A 15890-nucleotide genomic window follows, 5' to 3' on the forward strand; every position below is an offset into this window, starting at 1 on the left:
GCAGCAGATAATAGAAAATTCTACGTTCTCATTGGTTCAGAAGGCTACCGCTCAGCTTTCTTCAATTTTTTCATGGGAAGGGTTGCCAACTCAACAACTTTCAAGTGCATAGTTACAAACGGTTGGTTATAGGAGATGAGGACCTACCCAGGAGAACCCGATGCATCCGATGGCATCCGACAGCATGTCACCCAGTATTGATGGGTACGAGTTGCCAGATGGGAAGTAGGCGTGGAATCTGGGGTGTTGCCAGTGCGTCACCTGCAACACAACACACATCACATCTTCAGAAATGAGCAGTACATGTCTAGATGTATGATGAAATGCCATTTAATTATGACAGAAAAATGAATATTTTTGAGAAATTAATTTCATGTGGTTTATACCCTATATATAACTTCGAAGAAGTTTTTAACGTTAAACGTTTTCTTGTGTAGCCTACCATTCCAGAAAAACTACAACATTGTCCCTTATGGGAGAATTACAATACTTTTTGTTAATCAGAATATGTGATTAATTGGATGAAATTATATTCCTCGAAAATTTGAATTATACAGCCTAAAAGGTATAATGAATAGAATTGCAATAGATATTGGTAAGGCAATAACTCCCAATTTTGCATTCGTTAATTGAAGAACTTCATTTGTTCATTCATGGCCCATGTTATGATTTTACTGCAACATATGCTTACTATGTAACCGGATCCATTCTCATTTGTTTTTACAGGTCCGGCAGAATGATCTGCCCGATTTTAATTGGCCGCCATACAGGTTTCGTGATAGTTTCGCTTTAGTGGCATATACATGGATATATTTATCCATGGCATATATCTTTAAGCAGCACAAGCCATGCTATTTCAGTTCCATAATGGCGTGGACAGATGAACATCGTGCATCTTGTTTCTGACCATTTCAAAAAATAAATGGTGATTGTGATTGCAACGCTGTGGAAATTTCGTATCCATTTTAGAGTAGGTCGACACAAAAGAATTCCTAAGAAAACCTTATTGATATGGGTGCGAAATGTCAGACAAAAGTTTCAACTTCCAAACAGAAGTTTTCCGGTAGATGTTGTGACGTTCGAGCTCCCGAGAATATCGCAGCAATGAGACATGCTGTTACCACATCTCCACGACGTTAATCCATTAAACATGCTCTGGTATTGGGAATATCTGATCTGACACAAGACGAAATATTAATTCAACATTAGTAGAACCTAAATGTCTCACATCTGCTGGTCTAAAGCATAGCATAAATTTTGGCCCTCGGTTGTACAATGCTTTAACTAAATTACACCCAGAACTTCTAACATGTAACCCACTAACATATAACAAGAAAATTAGAAACGTGTTAATATCTTCAATTTGATTAAATAAATTTATAGCCTATGTGTATGAATTAATCAACCTATATTATATTTGTATTCTATAATTTTGAAATATATATTAGTCCTACTTTTCACGTGCGATATTATTCTTCTCTAGTGTTAATATTATATTATATAATTCCATTGCCGCTGTAATTATATTTTAGTTCCTATTTTATTTTACTTATTTATTTTTATTATTATTATTTTTTTTATTTTAATATTATATCTGAACTGCGACCGAGCACGAGCGCTGCTCATTCGGTCTCAAATTTGTTAATACTACTGTATCTTCTTTTTATATTGCTTGTATTATTTTATTTCTATTTCTCTTGTTTGTTTTGTAATTATATTCTTTATTCTGTATATTTAAATTTAAATAAATAAATGAATAAAATAAATAAATAAATGAGTGTCAAACGAATCTTACACTTGGACCTCAAGTTCCATCGTACAGGAACTTCGGCAATGTGACTGGATCAACCACCAAAATACTTGCGAGACCATATTGGAAAATGTGCCAGAAGATGCTGTTGTGCTCAGTAATGACTAAACTCATTTTCATCTGCTGGGCTGCGTCAACAAACAAAATATTCCATATTGGTCCCCAGAAAATTCTCGAGAAATGGATCAGCGACTTCACCACAGCGAGCATGTTACAGTTTGGAATAATAGAGCCATGCCTTTTTGAAGAAGGACGCACAGTCACTATTTAAGGAGCCAATCTTCGAAATGTTGTGATTTTCTGTTTTCATCCCCAAAAAGTCCAGTCTGCACGTCTTAGAACAATTCACCGTTGCTTTACCCTCATTTACTCAATTCACGGAGAATGACAAGTCAACTACAGTAGAACCTCTATTATCCGTAGTAATGAAGGGGACGGGCTGGACTGTTCATCGAAAAAAATCGGATAATTCGTACCATAAAAGATTTTCGTAAATTTAGTGAATAATATTTTTACACTTTCGTAATTCTCTTCTTGGTGTTGCGTTTAGACAGCGGATCAGAAGTTCACTGATTCAAGTATGGTTATCAACGACGGGTTTTTAAGGGGCAAGAAAACTCCTTGCAATGGCTGTCTGTGGAAAGGTATGAGTAGTGAAGATCTCGTGTTGTAGATTTACGTAGGCCTACTTTATGCACTCCAATCTCGTATTCTGATGACAGATGAGCCACGGTTTCTCTTTCCCCAAACCATTCAATTATTTACACTTTTTTCTATTCTTAGCACAATGAGATTTCTTTCGAGACACGTACAAAACATTAAATTAAATGAAATTTTCATATAGAAGTTATACAGTACGACAATTGGAACAGTAGACCATACTGTATAAAGGAAAAGCCTTGTAATAACACTCCCTAAAACAAAAATAACGTGCTAATACAATGTGCAGGACTTATATGTTTCTGCAGCAAAAAAAAAAAAAAAAAAAAAAAACAACGAAAGACAGACGGTTAATCCACCAATCGGTTAATAGGGTGACGGATAATCGGGGTTCTACTGTACATACTCCATATAAGTTTTGACATCCGTTCAGATTGCATGAGTAGCTAAAATGTTATATTTGTGTATCTCCTGTAGCGATCTGTGTACACAGTCTGATCGGAGGTTTCCACATGAACTTCATAACAGTTACCTACCTTGTTAGACTTTAATAAATTACGAGAACAAGTCTGTACGATTTGTTTAGAAATCAATCTTACCGGTACTTGTTTCTTGTTGTCGAAGTGTCTAGTGTCGGTTTTCGTCACTGAGTTTCATAATGTCTCAAGCGTAAGCAACGTCCTGATAATCATGGGCAACATGTTGTGACACATTATCTCTCTTGATAATGAGTGTCAACGGAAGGATTTTCCTTGTACGATCATGTAATTCTTCACGGTACATTAAGTAATATGTATTTATCGCCGTGGAATGCGTTGTGTGTGAGATTGTTCACTGATGAATAGCTACTAGTCAACTGTTTCGTTTGTATTGTAGTCATCACTGGTTAATATTAGTCACGAGTTCTAGTACGAACCTCATTTGACATAAAAAAAAACCGGCTATTGCAATAATTGTTTGCCAATTTATTTTACCTAGTTAGATAACTTGAGCAGTCTCAGGTAGACACTCATTCTCCTTGAAAATTTGCCCAGTAGTAGAGTAACTACTGTGATGGGAAAACGATTAAAAAAAAACCTGCCAAGGGATTGGATGACTGTGTACTCTAATGAAGTCAATAAAATACAGCATGGACTTCCTTTGACAATATAGTGTATTTTATTTCATATTCAACTTGCAAGATGTTTCACAATAACTATTCCTAATCTTTAAATGTGATATAAGATATGTAATTAAACATTTTTCTTAACAAAAGAATATCCGAAAATGCTTTCGTATCAAGTTAATACGATAAAGTGAAAAACTATCCTACTGCTTGATCTCAACGTTCTCCAGATATGACTGCCATATTAAATCAATCGTTTATGAGACACCTATTAACACAGAAAAAGAATTGGAAGTTGCTTTTCACGTAAAGAGTCTTTCATATCTTGATACCGTACTCCACATTTCCGGGAACTACCTTACATGCGCTCTATCACATCTGAAAATTACGAATAGTTATTCTTAAACACCCGGTATATTCGTAACTAATCCGTCTTACACATCTATATTCTACGATGCCTATTAAACTTAAATTATTCAGAATTGCTTTTCCCTATGTTATTTATCAATTACATTATTCTGGAACAACATTTTCATAAATGCTATTGAATATTACATAAAAGTAAAAGAGGATGACTGCACTAAATTAAAAAAAAAAGGTCACTTCAGCTTGCATGAGATATTGAATTCTCTCAATGTGGACTGTAACATTCTCCCTAACGTTTTCTGCTTGATGTTAGTGGTAGCTGTAATTTCAACCCAGTTTCTACAGGCGTTTTCCTAACTTCTTTGAAGCAAGAGGGGTTGCCTAACAATCGGGCATAATATCAAATGTGCATGTTACGTCTTAAGTCGTAACATAATCTTTACCGAACAAAAATTTCTAAATTTTATATCATATTTATCATTTTGACACCTCTATCAACCGTAAATTGTTCCATACTGACAGAAATCTCTGTGTGAGATTATGTATGTATGTATGTATGTACAGTGTGTATGTACGTACGTATGTATGTATGTATGTATGTATGTATGTATGTATGTATGCATGTATGTATGTATGCATGCATGTACAGTGTGTATGTACGTACGTATGTATGTATGTATGTATGTATGCATGCATGTATGTATGCATGTATGTATGTATGTACAGTGTGTATGTACGTATGTATGTACAGTGTGTATGTACGTACGTACGTACGTACGTATGTATGTATGTATGTATGTATGTATCTGTATGCATGTATGTATGTATGTACAGTGTGTATGTACGTACGTATGTATGTACAGTGTGTATGTATGTACAGTATGTATGTATGTATGTATGTATGCATGTATGTATGTATGTATGTATGTATGTATGTATGTATGTATGTATGTATGTATGTGTTTTTTTTTCTCCTCAGAGCGATAAAATAAAGTTTACTTTAAACTGTTCATTTTACATTAAATTTTATTTGAAGCTCTGGCGCACCGATTGCCGAAAGACTAGGCTAGGATTTTCACGCTGGTGACCCGGGTTTGAATCCCGGCGGATTAAATGGAATATGTGGTGAACAAAGACTGTGCATGGTGGCAACGTTCCATGGTGCACACCTGTATCCTCTAATTGTATTCCACTATTATTTCATTAATCATTATCATAATTCCTACAGCGACAAAAAAATTGTTTTGCGCTTCGCTCATAGATGGGTACTTTTTGATGAATGTCGCAAAACCAAGTACCCACCACTGTTAAAAATGTACAAGTTGTAATGCATTTCGACCTAGGCTTAATGTAAGTCTTCAGTTCTTAATGGAATTGAGGATTATACTATTGTAAAGTAGGCTACTTAATGCCGTTGCATTTAGCAAGTAAGCGTCGCTTTTTCATATGCATCATTGTCATTTTTTCTTACCCCTGGCATGATCTTGTTCTCCACGTCCGCCATTATAGCATCCCAGTTTTCGGGATCTTGAGGCGCCTCGGTGGGCAGGAGGTCACGCAAGTAGCCAGGTTCGACGCTCGGGGTGACCCGCCTTGACTCCAGAGTGTCCATGTAGCCGCAGATGTATTCTACCATCTCCTTGCCGCGCACGCGGAACTCGTTGACGTCCATACTGTCAACACAGAAGGGCATAAAATTGGGTTAGATTAAATAGTTTGCAAGTGTAAGATTGTATTAACCACTTCCCTTATTATTCCGAGTTAACTCGGGTTGCTAACATGTGTCAAAATTTATTAACCCGAGTTAACTCGTTTGAGTCCCATTGTCTATTTCATAGTGACTTTTTAAGTATGTAAGAAAATTAGTGATGTACAGTGATTTTGCAATATTAAATGACCTCTTTACGAAAATAAAAAAATATGACACTTTTTTTTTCACAAAACTGGTTAAATATATAGTAAGGGAAGAGGTTAATATTAGCTTTTTTAACTCTTTTTTTATACGTCAGTGGTTGCGCTTCTTGTGCAGTTTTGGACTTTGTGGATGTTTTAAAGACCTTAAAGAAGTCTTCAAAACCTTCCGCACAATACTATAATCAATAACAGTAGTGTGGGACTTGTTTAGCAGGGAGAAGAGTATTCGTTATTGCTTATTTTCTGTAACTATGCATTGGAAATAAATTATAAGATTAATTCTGCAGAGAAGCAGTGTTTGTTTAATTGTTGTATTTCCTAAAAATCCGGGTTTAAATCCACGTTCGGTTAGCTTGGTAACCAGTAGGCAGACCAGGACGACATCTTCATATATAAACAATATTGTCTTGCGATACTGTTACAACGGCACGTCGGCACTTCCCAGGAAGATAGCCTACGCGAATGAAGCATTGGTTTCCTATGAAAATCCACGTAACAATGCGGAAAAGGGTCTTAGTAGAGGAAAATGTTTCTTGCATGTGCTGCATTTATAATGCAGTTGTGTGAATGCGGACTCGAAACAAATTGTTTGTATTTCATATCTATTTATAACGAACATCACAAGGAAATGCCATATAAATTGGCAGGAGGTCTGAAAGATAGGATAGCAAATGGTTTGTTTCTGCAAGGCCAACTGCCATTGCGGAAGAATGTTATCACACCAACAGTGATTCAGTCGTTGAATTAATTAGTGCACTCTTAATTTTTGAAACTTGCAGGGAGGAAAGTGATCACTGATCATACAGTATTTATTGAAAGAAAATATGGTAACAACCTAACTATGATTAATTTTATTTTAGTTGGTTATTTAACGACGCTGTATCAACTACTAGGTTATTTAGCGTCGATGAGATTGGTGAGAGCGAGATGATATTTGGCGAGCTGAGGCCGAGGATTCTCCACAGATTACCTTGCATTCATATTATGGTTGGGGAAAACCTCGGAAAAAACCCAACCAGGTAATCAGCCCAAGCGGGGATCGAACCCGCGCCCGAACGCAACTTCAGACCGGCAGGCAAACGCCTTAACCGACTGAGCCACGCCGGTGGTTTCTAACTATGAAGGAGTTGCATATTTATGATTAGCAGAATATACATTGAAGGCATATTCCACATGCAAAACAAAGGAAGTACTGTGGGGAGATCATGAGATGAGCCCTGGTCGGAATGTGGAGTAATGCCAATCCTACACGCAGGCCACATCCAGCATAACGCCACTCTTGCTCGTAGAAAGCAACATGATGACACACTACTAACTACATTACAGTAACTAACCAATGTGAAAACATTCGATCAACTTTTAAAATATAAACTGTTTCAACTTATACAACACACCGACACAGCTAGTCTGAAATTAGTTGATATTATCAGCCACAGTATAAATAAACACCACGTGCTGACAGTGGTGTCATCTGTTTAGTGTTATAAGGGTCATAACTCATAACAACTTATCTCTGGTCAGTTCTAGGCAGAGCGGTGCTCCATTCATCAATACCTCCCTGCACCGCACCTAATAAAAATACACCTTGCAGAGACGTTCTCGTAAGCAGTGTTGCCAACTAGACGGAAATTCTGTCAAAACTGACGGAATTTCAACGTAGCGGATGGGAAAAGAATGGCTTTGACGGGTGACGGATTTTCTGGCGGAAATTACGATTTAATAATAATAATAATAATAATAATAATAATAATAATAATAACAACAATGATGTTTTATTTTCGCTGGCAGAGTTAAGGCCATAATGCCTTCTCTTCCACTCAACCAGCCTTAATGAATACAATACATATTTAAATTACAAATATTTACACTACACTTAAAAGGTTCACCAGCAATATTCTTCAGTTTCAACGACTAGTAGACTACATATCTATTTAAATTTAGATAAACCTATAAGGTAAAGTAGTAACTTAATTTATGAGCTAATTTAATTCAATGAATTATAATTAATTTAATATTTAAGATAGCTAGTAAAATGATGAAAATTAATTTAATATGAGCTTACTAGGACTATGTTACAGGGAGAATATATATATTTCTATTTATATAATGAGAATATTAATGTAATTGCCATTAGAGGTTTTGTAAATCTATTTAGATAAATTAATAATAATAATAATAATAATAATAATAATAATAATAATAATAATAATAAGAATGGACAGATGTTAGTTTCATTATAAGTAACACATTAATCAGCAATTAATCTGTTAAGTAAGAATTTATGTAATTTTGACATAAATGAAGTTATTGTCCAACAACCCCTTATATCACTCGGAAGCGAGTTCCAATTTCTAGCAACTGAAACTTACGTCTTTAGACTTTTTTTTAGCCGCTGTAATTTTAATTGTTTAATTTTTGGGGGGATTTTACTTTTTCTTTGAACAGCCCTGCCAGTGCGTACCATGTTAAAGAATCCCTTGTTTCAGATTTCCTCGTAATCAAGTCAGAGGTTGACGAATTATTATTTTAATCAAGGTTGGTAAGTAAGTTGTGTTAAAATTTGCTTTTATTTGTATACAGATGTATTGAGTGGGCCTTTTTTTTTATTTTTGACGGATTCTGATGGATTTTGAGGTGTTAGACTGGCGGGGACACAATTTATGTGTTGGCAACACTGCTCGTAAGCTCCCCACAATAGTGGAGTCGATGAATTGAGAGATGCAGCACTGTCAAAGCTGTGCTGTGCGAGCCTGGGCTATTCTCATCTCTTTTCTTACATTCCTCTGCTTTCTTGCCCGTGACGGTCATAGGGGATTCACGTATAGTGCGACGAGTCTTGAATTTTATTTTATACTGTCTCTAACATTTGCAGTGACGTAAGCATGTAAAAATTGTTACGACCGACTTGGATTTACAGTTTCTTGTGATTTCGCAGTGAGGAATCAGTCAGTGCCGTCGTGTATGTCATGTTTAGAAATTCAATTAGTGCCATTGCTGTTAGTCTGCACTCACAGTGCACGGGCTGGTCTTTTCTATCCTTCAAGACATTTAAGCTACGTGTGTCTTCTACGAATTCCATTATTTAAAGCATAAAGGATCGTTTTACTGCGACACCCCTGAGCACGTAACAGACTGAGGCTAAAATATATGGTTGTCTCATAAGTAGAACTAATTTGTGTTTTGTGATTTTGGTGGTTTGTAAGATTTTAATGCTTTTCTTTAGTCTGGACAATCCAATGTACAGAACGTCATAGTTATAATTGTGTTAAGCATTTTGACAGTCGTAAATTGTTAATACAAAGAATATAAAATTGAGGTGATACGTTTTAAGATTAGAGTTCTTCTAAAGCACTACTGAAAACATGATTATAAAGCTGCCGCCGCGGCTCTAAGAATATGTGAAATCGAGGATGAAGGTGTCATTATTGAACTTATAGCACAACAATGGTTCCAGGAATTCAATAATGGAGAAGGAGACATTAAAACTTTATGACGTCCTGGAAGACATTAGGTATGGAATATTGAAAACAAACGCAGAGTTTTGGAAGAAATCAACAAAAAAATATTCGTTAGTTGTCAGAAGAACTTGGTGCTTCAAAAGATGCAATGCGTCGCTACATTAAAACACTTAGAAAATCATACAGAAATTGTAGATCGGTACGTGATAAATTGAAGGGTTCACTGCAATAGGGAGCTATGCCACAAAATTGTAATCAGTTGCAGTTGCTAAGATATGTTGTCCTTTCCTTAAATATATAGATGTAGCATTGCACGAGCCTATGATACAGCACTCTGACTGATTCCAGGATACAGCCCTTTTCGTAATAGTCTTATTTTTTTCACTTCATGGTTGGTGTGGCATAAATTTACTCTCTCTTGCAGTGGATCCCTCAATTGTCAGCTGAACAGGCTCAACACAGACTGGATATCTGTCGTCAGCTTATAGCTAATCCCATGGATATTAGATTTATCAGGAGAATTGTCACATGTGATGAAAAATGGGACCGAGCGAGGTAGCGGAGTGGTAGAGGGCTAGCCTTGCATTCCGGAGGTCCGTGGTTCGATCTCAGGGGCCAGCAATCCTAACTGGGTTTTTCATGGTTTCCTCAGTTATGTCCAGGCAAATTCCGGGATTGTATCTCTTGAAAGTCCGGCCATGGACGGCGATCCTTCCCTTAATCCTTTCATATATGAGAGTGAATGGTGTGTAATGTCTTAAATGTTTGTGTTGTATCGGAGGTGGCCCTGGCATTGAGCTGATCCTTCATCCGGGGAGGCCCTCCATGTTATTGTGTGGTCAAAAAAGTATGTATATGATTCAGAGATTACTGCCTCTCCCGACAGATCGCGGCCCTGTAAGACCCGGGAGGCGTGGGTCGTATAAATTAACCTAAAAAGGAGAAGTTAAACTACGATAAAGAAGAAGAAGAAGATGATGAAAAATATGTATATTATGGCAACCCCTCCAAACAATGGCTCGATCCCCGTCAGCCTGCCAAAGTCGTCATTAAACAAAGTCGATTCGGCTCCAAAGTAATGTGGAACTTCGAAGGTGTGCTTCATTGGTAGTTTGTTTCAAACGGATGCGCAGTCAATGCGGATCTTTATTCGTGACAGCTAGAACGAATTAATGATATTTTGAGAGAGATATATCAGGCATTAGATCTGTGGCCGGGAGGAAAAAGATCTTAAGTAAAAATTTTATACTTTTCAGGAAAGCAGGAGAAAGATTGAAATTGGTGTCAATTATAGAGTTTTTTAAATTAAGAGATTGTTCCTGGATTTTATTTGTTTATATTTCTTCTAAAATAAGTTATGTTGCTCATTTAACAATTTTCTTGATTATTTCCAAAAATAGCCGCACTTAAGCCCTTTTAAGACTAGAAGCCAAACTGAGTAGAATGGACTATTAAACATAAGACCTTTTTCATGTCAAAATAAATGAGAAATGTAAATTATTAGGAATGCAAAATGGCTCTTAAACAATTATAGGACTGTTTGCCCTGGTGCTTAAAGTTTAAAAAGGAAAGGATATCAGTACGTGATAAAATAGCTAAAATACAAGTTAGACCTTTTTAATAGGGAAGCATGGAAAGAAAACATGTGATGGTTTGTAAGGAATAAAGTATTAAACATTCTTACGTCCTTTATTCTGTGTGTGCTCGATTCAAAAAGTACTTTGGACATTTGGTAATGCTCTATAAATCCAGTCAGGAGTCTTATTTGACTTTTACCAGATTGTAGAGAATTGTTTCCGCTTTCAGAATATATAAAAATCTCGTTAAAAAATTGACTTAAGACCTTTTTCCTCCCGGCCACAGAGTTCATCGAAATAGAATTGTCTTGTGAGACCCCCATATCTCTCGAACAGCTATGGAAAAAAAATCCAAGAATTGGAAGGCATCGAATTGCTACCGCACCCGACATATAGCCCTGATTTTGCGTCTTCATATTACCATCAATTTCAATATGTGGCCCACTTCCTGCGTGGAAGGATTGTAAGTCCAACGTTCTAGCCACTAGACCTCAGTGGCGGAAGTTCTTAAAATTATAAATTCAAAAACTTATAAATTGTGAATTTCATCTCATTTGTTGAACTATATCAGAAAGAAGGAGGCGAATAAGATGAAGAACAAGCAGAGAGCTGATGCAGAAGAAGTATAAAGAACAAGTGGAAGGGGGCAAGACAGCGCGAGCTGCCGAGACGCGAACTGCGGGCCGCCCTCGAGAGCGCCGCACAATGCGCCTCATTACGTCGAGTGGCTGCGCCCTGCTGCACGTGACGGCTGCCCGCGTCGCGGATATTTTTCCACAGCGCCGCCATTTACTGGAAATAATTGCCTGCGTTTACGAAAACGCGGGAGTGACAGGATGATTGGACCCGTACTTCAGCTAATCAAATTGCTGCATCGGAATGAGTTCCAAGATACGGTACTCCGTTGTGGATGTGATTTATACCTCACATTTTCATTGCATAGTAAGTTATTGTGATGTAATGGTTATCGTAATTTCTTCTGAATTCAGTCATGGTTTAGAATGAAATGCTATAGACATGAACCCAAGACCTATTTTATTTGAAACAGGAACGAAAATTGGTACCGAGCGTAGAGCGTAGGTTATTTTACGACGCTTTTTCAACATCTTAGTTATTTAGCGTCTGAATGAGATGAAGGTGATAATGTCGGCGAAATGAGTCCGGGGTCCAGCACCGAAAGTTACCCAGCATTTGCTCTTTTATTATTTTGGTAGGTTATTTTACGACGCTTTATCAACATCTTAGGTTATTTAGCGTCTGCATGAGATAAAGGTGATAATGTCGGTGAAGTGAGTCCGGGGTCCAGCACCGAAAGTTACCCAGCATTTGCTCATATTAGGTTGAGGGAAAACCCCGGAAAAAACCTCAACCAGGTAACTTGTCTCGACCGGGAATAACCGAATAACATTTCACTACTAAATAATTATAAAACAATAACTAAAATAACTAATTAGATCCTTCAAATCTAAAATATAATTTAATAAACCCTAATTTCATCTTCTAAAATTGAATATCCATGAAATTGCCATTAATAAACAAACAGCCCAAAAAATGATACAAAATAATATTCTCATAAACAAAATACTAGCATGTTCAGCCAAAAGAATTAATGCAAAACCACCAATTCTATATTCAACATTAAAACCTGAAACCAATTCCGACTCACCCTCCCCGACCGGGAATCGAACCCGGCCGACCTAGTTTCTAGAATGTCTGCCTCTTCATAATGAATTATTTTATTTATTTTAATGAGAACTAAATAATTACGACATAGTGTGAAACAAAATATGTAAATAACAACTACGAAGGTCCTTTACCATACACGTTTCGAAGTAAAAATCTTAGTCGTACGGTAAAATATCACTTTTTATAGTAGTTACCTAAATAACTATTATTTAGAAAGGAAATAAGAAATATAAATATTTCCAGAGTTATAACATACTCTATACGTAAAGTGGATAAAGTGCTGAGACGTTATTTTATTAAAGAAATGTCAAGTGAAATCGTTGTTAATTGTATTATTTGTAACGGTAGTAATATAATATTTAAGACACAAGTGCCCGAATTTAGATTATGTCGAGGACTATGTCCTATGTTAACGATGTACAGCAGTGGCAAAAAAACCGGACCGACCCTTGTAGCTGATTTCAGAGCCTTATTTACTCCAGAGCACTAAATACTGGTAACTAAGACTTTCGTGGTTCGTATCCTACCTGAGAAGGAAACTTTATTTTTGTTGGTTATTCAAATGTATTCCCAATACTTTTCGATTGCTGGTAAAATTCATGTTCTGGAAATAATAAGTTAATTAAGTAGTAAAATATCGCTGCAATCGAAAAGTATTGGGAATAAATTTGAATAAGGAACAAAAAAAAGTTTCCTTCCCAGGCAGGATTCGAACCACGAAAGTCTTAGTTACCAGTCTATCGTGCTCTGGAGTGAACAAGGCTCTGAAATCAGCTACAAGGGTCGGTCCGGTTTTTTTCCCACTACTGTACATAACATTAATTCTAGCATAGCTTTTAATTTAAATTTCTGGTCATCTGACTCAGCTCAGGAAACTCACTTTTTTACTTGAATATGTCTTTGTTAGAGGTACAATAACTGATGAGAAAATATGACAATTTTAGCGTGTCATAAAGTTCAATAATAATCCCCTCTAGATACTGCGCATGCCTAAGGTTCGCAAATAGTGTTGAAGATGTTCCCTCTGAAATACTAATATGTCACGAGATCAGAGGAATCCGAAAAACAGTGGGAAACTCTCGCTTAAACATCCTGCCTTCATTTATCACAGTCTATTTCTTTTTGCCTTCGTTGTGAAGGTAATGCAGTCTGCTGTGTCTGATTGAGCTATTCACACGTCTTACATTCCTTGCTGCCCTCCTCTAATATCCCTGCATTTCTTGTACTAATCATCGTGCCTGTATCGATCGTTTGTAGTCACTTGAGAGACAGGCCTGCGGATGAATTGCACGCAAGCACTTCCTTTTCAGCTCCGACTTCTTTATTCTGCAGACTCCGTCTCTCGGGCACTGCTTTTGTGTTAGGTCAAGGTCTCTCAAATTATGGCCCGCGGGCTAATAGTGGTCCTCGCATTGTGTCTTGTTGGATCATAGTGCAAGATTATTGCTTACTTAAGGGGAGGTTGTGAACTGCAAACGCATACCAAGATGTAACTTTTCAAGAATACAGGATGTCTGATAAGTTCCACATCATAGCTAAAGTCTAAATCATGAAATATATTCAATATGACCCCTTCTGATTTCCAAACATGTCTAGGAACTTTATGTTATTCACAAGGCGATGTAAATTGTCGACTGTGATTTCACGACACTTTTCTTCGATTCGTGTTTGTAGCTGTTGCAGATCACGAATCTTAACTTCGTATCTCTTTTACTTAAGGGGAACTAAACTATATTTTGGAACTTTTTTTCTATTCGACCAATCTTTTTCAAATTTGGAGAAAAAGTTTAATATACACATGGAAAGTAACATGCAAAATCTCAGCTCATTAGATCCAATACTTTTTAAAATAAAAAATATGTCAATTTTTAATCAATCATTAATGAAATATCACTTTTAATTATCATTTTTTATTTTTTGGCTTTCTGCATTTGACTGTGACTTCTCAATGAATAGGGGAAGAATTCTGCGTATTGATTTAGTTCTGTCACGTAAATTAGTGTAGAAATTTAATTTTTCATTTCTATGACACTTTTCTCCAATTTTTAAGTTGAGTGTCCCCTTAAAGCATTGGTTTCCAAAGTGGGGGTCGTGTAAGGAGCTAAGGAGTGCCACGAGATGATTTACAAAATAAGACAAATGCCTTATTTACATACGTCTATTTTGTATTTAGAAATATAAATATAAACAATGTTGAATATATAAAACATATGTTCCAGTGGTTATAAATTAAAAAAAAAACTAGTACCATTAATGTTCCTGTCTTTCAGAAAGAAACTTCTCAAATCTAGACTCTGTAGTCTATTCTATACACATACACACAGTGATATTTTCAAGTTCAAGAAATTGGCTCGCTTTGTTTTGATGGTAATAATCGACAAGCAACTTATTTTGCATAAATACGAGATTGCAAATATTAGGGCTATAAACAATTTTAAAACTACGTACTTTTGTAAGCTCGAGATATTCTTGCCATGAATTTCGTTTGGTTAAGAAAGAATTGAAAATAATTCACGGATGCAATATTTTGTAAAACTGAAGAAGAAAAAATTACACATTTATTCAACATACATTCTTAATATGCTTTGTGTATTTTAATTACTTTATAGTATTTTACTGTAGGTTTGACTATATTCGTTCTACAATCTATTTTGTATTTTTATTTTTCAAAATTATAAAAAACAAGAATGCTGTAAAGTATTAAAAAGTTGTAGTATTGTATATCTATATAAACTTACAAACCAAATTACAGTAGTGTAAGTACGTAATATTATGAGTGTATTTTTTCTTTGAATTTTATTTGATGTATTTTTTTATTTTTTGTTATTGCGACATACGTATATTTCAACATAATTTTAGTCACTTCGTCCTTATAACGAAGTTCAACTGTACTACGATAGAGACCAACTAATTGGTCTCAAATATATATTAATAAAAAGAGAGAGAGAGAGAGAACTGTTGAAAAGTTTTAAGGAATGAACGCTGTTTCCTGTCTTACTTCTTTAAGGTACGAAATGAATGAAATCAGACGTCAATAGCTTCGGAAAATGAAAGAACCTGAACTTGGGCGCTAATTGAAACCGACCAGCGACCCACCCACGCCCTCTCCATCTGCGTGTATTGGGATAAGGCCTTCACAACTGATTTCTCTGGGATGCTGCCGATCCAATTTTAATTAGTAATTTCTGTTCACTATTTGTCCAGCTGGAGACCTGTACATTGAGACCGAATTGAATTTTAGAATTTTTCGCGAGAATATACTGGGTGTTCATTTCAAAGTGTCATGACGTCACTGTTGTGAGTCAGCGATTTCA

General features: G+C 36.1%; 2 protein-coding genes across 5 annotated transcripts in view; one reads left to right on the top strand and one right to left on the bottom strand.

Moving 5' to 3' along the window:
• Positions 1 to 15890, top strand: part of Rpp25 (ribonuclease P protein subunit Rpp25) — a 366206-nt gene that overhangs the window by 254604 nt on the left and 95712 nt on the right. The gene's annotated exons all lie outside the window — the stretch shown is intronic.
• Positions 1 to 15890, bottom strand: part of LOC138701056 (aromatic-L-amino-acid decarboxylase-like) — a 170141-nt gene that overhangs the window by 123951 nt on the left and 30300 nt on the right. The window contains exons 2-3 of the mRNA XM_069827604.1: positions 5413 to 5614; positions 148 to 261 (exon numbers count right to left, since the gene is read on the bottom strand). Of these exons, the coding sequence (XP_069683705.1) occupies positions 148 to 261; positions 5413 to 5613 (315 nt within the window). The 5' untranslated portion in view covers position 5614. The remainder of the gene's footprint in view (positions 1 to 147; positions 262 to 5412; positions 5615 to 15890) is intronic.

Source organism: Periplaneta americana, chromosome 6, assembly GCF_040183065.1.
Source record: "Periplaneta americana isolate PAMFEO1 chromosome 6, P.americana_PAMFEO1_priV1, whole genome shotgun sequence".
In the NCBI taxonomy this organism is placed as follows: domain Eukaryota; kingdom Metazoa; phylum Arthropoda; class Insecta; order Blattodea; family Blattidae; genus Periplaneta; species Periplaneta americana.